General features: G+C 36.5%; 2 protein-coding genes across 2 annotated transcripts; both read left to right on the top strand.

The window, feature by feature from the left end:
- Positions 1-1,217: 1,217 nt before the first annotated feature.
- LOC107012107 (disease resistance protein At4g27190-like) lies at positions 1,218-4,082 on the top strand. The gene is made up of 3 exons (XM_027915576.1): positions 1,218-1,670; positions 2,116-3,985; positions 4,066-4,082. Exons 1-3 carry the CDS (start codon positions 1,218-1,220, stop codon positions 4,080-4,082), a joined length of 2,340 nt encoding a protein of 779 aa, XP_027771377.1.
- A 73-nt stretch (positions 4,083-4,155) lies between these two features.
- On the top strand, positions 4,156-5,529 carry LOC114076545. Its single transcript, XM_027915787.1, has 2 exons — positions 4,156-4,905; positions 5,406-5,529. Exon 1 carries the CDS (start codon positions 4,180-4,182, stop codon positions 4,876-4,878), a length of 699 nt encoding a protein of 232 aa, XP_027771588.1. The 5' UTR covers positions 4,156-4,179; the 3' UTR covers positions 4,879-4,905; positions 5,406-5,529.
- The last annotated feature ends 1,476 nt before the right edge of the window (positions 5,530-7,005 follow it).

The following is a 7,005-nucleotide window of genomic DNA, read 5'->3' as shown; positions in this document are numbered from 1 at the left end:
TAGATTTTTGCTCAATCAACTAGCTAGAGACCAAAAGGTATGTTTACACTGATTCTCTTGTTCTCTTCATATCTTTGAACTCAAACAAATTGCTAAAGTTTTCATGATCTGTTTCATGGTCACAAGAACATGGTAAATTAGTGTTAAGACTGCCGCTACTGAAAGATACTGTGTTTTTCATGTTTCTCATTTCAAAATATTTGTAACTTTGGTAACATGATAGATAGTGCTCTAAAGCATATTCATATGCAACTCTGAAATAAGGGAAATCAAACTCTCACCAGATAATCAACCAATTGAGCTACTAAGATTTTCCGCGTATCCGTGATTTGTCGTCCCCTAATAAAAGCATTTTGATTTCCTGATACCAATTTCCCAATCACTGTTTTGACTCTTTCTGTCAATAGATTTGATACAATTTTGTAGACATTAATAATCTCATTACTAATTGCTATGTAATCCTTGAGTTCAATTGCCCCTTTCCTCCTCTTAGAAATCAAGAAAATAAAGAAATCATTGATAGATTTTTACCATGAAATACTTCAAGCGTGTTTAGAAAATGTCATAGCAAAGTCGTCCGGTCCTGGTGCCTTATCTGGAACACAACGCTTCAGTGACTTATCAGATTTCATCCTCTTCAAACTCCCTTATCAACCAAATTCTTTCTGCTGCAGAGATTCTAGTTCTATCTATATAATAAGTGGTAAATATATAAAATGATTATTTGCAACATGAGAAAAAGTTTCATCTAGGATTCAGAATAGGTATACAAACCTACTTACTGTCATACTTCATAATTTCCAGATATAGAAAGATTATTTATATACTCAAAACCTTCATTTGAACATACTTCAGGTGGGAGACTAGAGAGTCTAGAGACAATGCAGCCATGGATGACATTAGGTGCTTCATTGGTGGCAAAAGTTGTTGACTATACAGTGGCCCCTCTCGGGAATCAACTAAGATATCTTTATCAGTATAACAAAAATGCCGAAAATCTGAGAAAGCAAGCTGAAAGGTTGCAAGAGAAGACTGATGATATCCAAGCATTGGTGAACTACGCCAAAAGAAATGATAGAGAAATTAAAAGCACAGTTAAAAATTGGTTAGAAGAGGTAGATGCAATCACTGCTGAGATCAAATCATGGGATGATAAAACTCAAAACTTGAGCAAAATGTGCCTCCCTCATCTGGTCTCACGGTATAAGCAGAGCAAGATGGCAACTAAAAAAATCATGACCATCCAAGAACTTCTTGGTAGAACTCTCACGGAAGATGTATCCATACCGCAGGGCCCTCCTTTGAATATACCATTCATTTCTGACCAAGAAAAACCCGAAAAGGACCAACTTACTGAGATGGTGGCAAGTAGTTCATCCATTGTTAGTCAAAACGTCACTAGAACAAATGGTGCTTTGCAAAGTGCGGATGATGTTTCTATTAAGCAAAAACTAACCATGGATCCAATTATTGCTTATCAGCTAAGAAAAAATGTGGCAAACATTATTCACCAGCAAAGAGAAGCAGTAGATCAGATCATTGAGGAACTACAGGATGACCACTATAAGGTGATAGGAATCTATGGCATGGGGGGCATGGGTAAGACCACTCTTGCCGTAGAAGTAGGGAAATTGGCTAGAGACTGTGGAATTGTTAAGAGAGTTATAATGGTGGGTGTTTCCCAAACACCAAATATAAGAAAGATCCAGGGTCTAAGGGCCCGTTTGGATGGGCTTAATAAAAGCAGCTTTAAAAAAGTACTTTTGAAAGTGCTGAAACTTATTTTTAACATAAGCAGTTATGTGTTTGGATAAAAGTGCTGAAGTTGCTATGCCAAACGTGAAAAGGGAAAAATGGAAGAAAGAGATGTTAGGGTTATGTTGTAATTTGGAGATTGTATAAAAATATTAAAGGCAAAAAGATAAAAATGTGGTCAACTTAAAACAACTTATAAGCTAAAAAAAGAAAAGCACCTCTACCCCAGCTTTTAACTTTTGGCTTAAAATAAGTTTTTTTAAACTTAAAATAAGTTATTTTGAGTATTGCCAAACAGCTAAATAAGTCAAAAATCAGCTTTTAAGTCAGTTTGACCAGCTTTTAAGCTGAGCCAAACAGGCTCTAATTGCGGATATGTTATGTTACAGATTTGAGGAGGAAAGCACATTAGGAAGAGCAGGTAGACTTTATATGCAACTGTCCATGGAGAGCGTACTTCTCATACTGGACGATGTTTGGTCATACATTGACTTAGCAGAGATAGGGATCCCTCATGGTGATGAGCACAAGGCCTGTAGGATTATGCTTACCACGCGACAAAAAGATCTATGCACAGCTATGGGGACCAAAGGAATACCATTGAGACTTTTATCAAAAGAAGAATCGTCACATTTACTGAGGAAATATGCTTGCACGAGCACTTCAGACCTTTGTCCGGAGTTGGATAGCATGGTCATAAAGTTTGTTAAAGAATGTCAAGGCCTTCCATTGGCACTTGTGACTGTTGGAAGTGCATTACGAGGAAAAGAACAAGTGGAGTGGGAAGCAGCGCTACAGCTCCTTAAGAAGTCCCAACCCTTTACCCCCACTTATGCAAGCAAGACCATTTTCTCCTGCCTGGAGTTGAGCTACAATTTTTTGGAAAATGAGGAAATCAGGTTGTGCTTTCTGATGTGTTGTTTGTACCCAGAAGATCATGAAATAAGTATTGAAGACTTGACTAGAAACTGGACAGGAAAAGGATTGTTCTCAAATGTGGACACTATTGAAGAAGCTAGAGCCAGAGTGTTCTTAAGAGTTGGCCAACTTAAATCCTCTTGCCTGTTGCTTGATATTGGGAAGGAGGGTTTCGTTAAAATGCATGATGTTGTTCGTGACTTTGCTATATATATAGCATCTGAAGAGAAGCATGGATTCATGGTAAGAGCTGGTCACAATCTGAATAAGTGGCCACAAAGGGAGTCATTCAGCCAAAAAACAGCTATTTCCTTCATGAACAACAATATCCATGTGCTTCCAACTGATGTACATTGCCCCAATCTTCAAATTTTACATCTTGGAGAAAATGAAGGTCTTGAACAGATACCAGTCGACTTTTTCATGCAGATGAAAACACTCCAGGTTTTGGATTTAAGTGAAAGGGTTGGTGTCCATTCACTAAATCCTCACTATCAGTTGGTCCCGAATGCCACAAAAAAAAATACATTTCCCCTCAGTTTTCCATCATCCGTTGAAGTTCTCACAAACCTGAGAACTTTACGTTTAGACCACTGCAGGTTAGCTGATGTATCTATTCTTGGAAAATTAAAGGGCCTGGAAATTTTAAGTTTATACGGGTCCTCTATCACACAACTTCCAAATGAATTTGGGGACTTGGTTAATTTGAGGCTATTAGATTTGTCATTCTGTGGGTACCTTCAGAAAATCCCGGAGAACTTGATATCGCGTCTTGTTCAATTAGAAGAACTTTATATGGGTTGGAGTTTTCGATTGTGGCAGCTAGCTGATGGATCCGCTAAAGGGAGTGGCCAAGCAAGCTTGTCTGAGCTAATGTCACTGCCCCAATTACACATTTTGTGTGTGGAAGTCTCCACCCTTCTAGCTTTCCCTGAGAACTTTGATCTTCCTAGCTTACACAAGTTTGAGATAACAGTAGGTTACCACTCAGCTATATGTCATCCAAACTCTAGGAGGTTCTATCTTAGAGAAATAAAGACTGGTATACCAAATGGGATGAATCATATGCTTCAATTCTCAAATGAATTGACAATGTTCTGTGCATCCAAGGTAATACTGAAAAGTATCTTTGATGTCGAAGGGGGCTTAAATCACTTGAAAACTCTTGAAATAACTGCCAATGATGACATTACCTATTTCATTGATGAGGTTCTTCATAGCGATGCACCTTTAGTTTTAGGATCTTTGGAGAAATTACATCTTCGGACGTTCAAGAAGCGATATTCACTTTCTGTCCACTCAATTAAACCGGGTTCCTTCCAGAATTTGCGGATTCTAAAGGTTGAATATTGTCATGATTTATTTTTTCTACTTCAACCTTCCTTGCTCCAGAGGCTATCAAGTATTGAAGAAGTTCATGTGTATTCATGTAACAAGTTATTCAAACTATTTCAACTTAACGGGGCAGCTTTTGATGAAGAACAGAAGCTCCTCTCAACGCTCAAAATGATCGGGTTAGATAGATTGCCTATGCTTTTCGAAATCTGGGGAGTACCTAAGCAGTTACTCCTGAATGCAACCCTTCAAAATAAACAATGCTTCAATAACCTAACTGATGTGGCGATTAAGTATTGTGATAGCTTGAAATATGTATTCCCATCTGTAGCTGCTCAAAATCTTTGTCAACTGGATAATCTCCAAATTGTGGGGTGTCACAGATTGACAAGAATCACAGGAGAAGCACCAGAAGGTATGCCAGCAAATGTTCAAAATGGACATGTTTTATTTGCCAACCTCAGAGCTGTTCACATAGGAAGCTGCAGAAACCTGAGAAATCTATTTTCGGTTACGACCGCTCGAAGTCTTGGCAAATTAGAAGAGTTAAAGGTAAATGACATGCCAAATCTGGTAGAACTCATAAGCAATGAAGAAAGTGAAAGGAGAGAGGAAAACGATAAAATAATCGTGCTGCCAGAGTTGAAAGTCCTGAGAATTACAAATTCTGGAAACATGGAACGGCTTTGTACAGAGGCTTTCTGTATGGATCTACCATCGTTAGAAGAATTCGTTCTTCTGGAGTGTCCTAAAATGGCTGACACTGTTAAACGTGGACTGGGTAGCGCATCGAATCTTCTTAAAGCACAGATTGAGGAGCAATCATTCTTTGGCACAATGGCACGAGAGGTTTTCAGTAGAAAGGTGTGATGAATCACCAATCGCTAGTTGGTACAGGTACACACAACTCGTGCACATACAAAAATCTTACATCATATTCACACGAATGTATTGAACTGTCTGTAACGCAAGAAGACAAACAAGCATCTATTCTTTCATATTTTCACGTCGTTGAAGATATAATTAAGAAAACAAAAATAGGTTCTTTTTAACAGCTTACGCTTCAACCCATTAACATAATTGCAACCTTTGATCAAATGACAATAACTTCCATTCTAGTCAGTTTTACTTGTATATTTCTTATCCTGTAAACGCATCAACTTTTTCAGTAATTTCCCCAAAATCATCTCTCAATCCATTTAAAATGTTTGGCTGTTGGCATTTATTTACTGTTTACAGAAACGAGGAAATGAAAATGTCAAAATTAAACAAGGCATAATATGCTTAGCTTCATTATGCCTTTAGTTACACTTATCTTCCAGCCATAAAATTTTGTATAAATCATAATTTGGTAGTTTTCGGATGTCTAATACAAGTATGTATCTTATTTTGTACAGGGATTAGGGAAGTCCTTGGCACTTATTGAAGAGGTGTACATTTGTGGAAGCTTATTCATTTGTTTTATCTTTTCACACGTTTCTTCAATTGACATCAAACAGAGTCCACGGATAATAAAGATTGATTTCCTATATTAGGGTTTGTACATAATGTAGAATGCCTCCCTATCCATGTGTTGGTTTGCCTTTGCTATAAGTATAAGTAAGTTGCATTATTTGAATTTGATATCTCTAACTTATGTCTCTAATTTGTTGGTAATTGCTTTGGTAGATTTTCTGTGATGCTCAATTATACTTTCTAAACAATCCAGCACATCTTCTGGACCAGTTTCATTCATAACTATTTGCAGAATAGGAAGCCGGCATCAATGAATCATCAAATTCGATCCAATCCCAAAACTCACAAACAAATTATCAATTGAACAGCAAAATTAGAAAAAGGAGGGAAACCTGACAAGTAGAACTTGTGCTCTGTATGCCTATGAAGACGTCATACGCCGCTGCTCTTCAATTTCTGTTCATCCTCCTCCCATTTCTTTCTCTTTCTCTGCTAGTCTCTCCACTTCCTTCACTGGCCACTGCTATGCTAATGTAACTACATCTCTCCTTTTCAATTTCTGGGTTGGAATCCTATTTCATTCTTTATTTTTGGGCATAATAACCCCTCCGAGACCAAAATTAAAACTAAGCAATTATTTAAACTAATTCACCAAAATATTGGTTTTTAATTTTTTACAAATTTTGTATAAATGTACTTTTGAGTAATGTTTCAGGATGATTTTATTTTAAAAATTCAACGGACAAAAAGTTGACGGGTTGACGACGTTAAATGCATAAACGTAACACTAAGTAACGTTTTAGGTGTAAAACGTTACTCAAAAGTACGTTTTTGGAGAATCTAATCACGGGCCACTGACTCCAGTCCTGCAAATGTGGAATCAAATTATGCAACTGCAAAACGCTACAATGTTACTTTGAGTCCCGTTTCTTAAGAATCCAATCACGGGCCTCCGACTCCTGCAAATTTAGAATCGATTCCTATATAACATTTTATCTTAAAAACGTGACTATAAGTTACAACACTCCGTTAAAGTCATATTCCTCCATTTTTCAAACGGACCAAAGTGACTATAAATAAATGATGTTGTAATATTTTGCTTGTTCCAGCATAATTCAGTAAAACTTTTACTTGTGTGGCCCATTGTTAGAATAATATTCACAAAACTTAATCAAATATGAACTAAATAAGTTAGGTTTATCATATTCTGTTAAGTTCTTATTATAGCTTTAAAATTATTTTTCTAATTTATTGATATTATTTAAAGTATCTTAGATTTATGTGTAGGATAAAGATGACGAACTTTGAACATAATGTGATGGTTTTTTGTATTGGGATGGAGAAATAATTACGAATATGAACGGATTTAGGTATACTGAATGTGTTAGAACAACTATTAGCATGTCTACCTCAACTAACTATGTTGAATTGGTTGAATTGTTGCATGAGAAAATGAGAACAAATAGTGAAAGTATTCATATGGATATTTCTGAAAAATATCTATGTTCAATTCAAGGTAACAATATAAGGTTCATTGAGTTA

Source organism: Solanum pennellii, chromosome 3 (genome assembly GCF_001406875.1).
Source record: "Solanum pennellii chromosome 3, SPENNV200".
In the NCBI taxonomy this organism is placed as follows: Eukaryota; Viridiplantae; Streptophyta; class Magnoliopsida; order Solanales; family Solanaceae; genus Solanum; species Solanum pennellii.
This window is presented reverse-complemented; position numbering and strand designations above follow the sequence as displayed.

What these genes read in the sequence shown, in the direction of transcription:
- LOC107012107 (XM_027915576.1), top strand. Translation starts at nt 1,218, where the DNA reads ATGGCAACTAAAAAAATCATGACCATCCAAGAACTTCTTGGTAGAACT. An exon ending in TTGTTAAGAGAGTTATAATG is followed by an intron (nt 1,671 to 2,115) that starts GTGGGTGTTTCC and finishes TGAGCCAAACAG; the next exon opens with GCTCTAATTGCGGATATGTT.
- LOC114076545 (XM_027915787.1), top strand. Translation starts at nt 4,180, where the DNA reads ATGATCGGGTTAGATAGATTGCCTATGCTTTTCGAAATCTGGGGAGTA.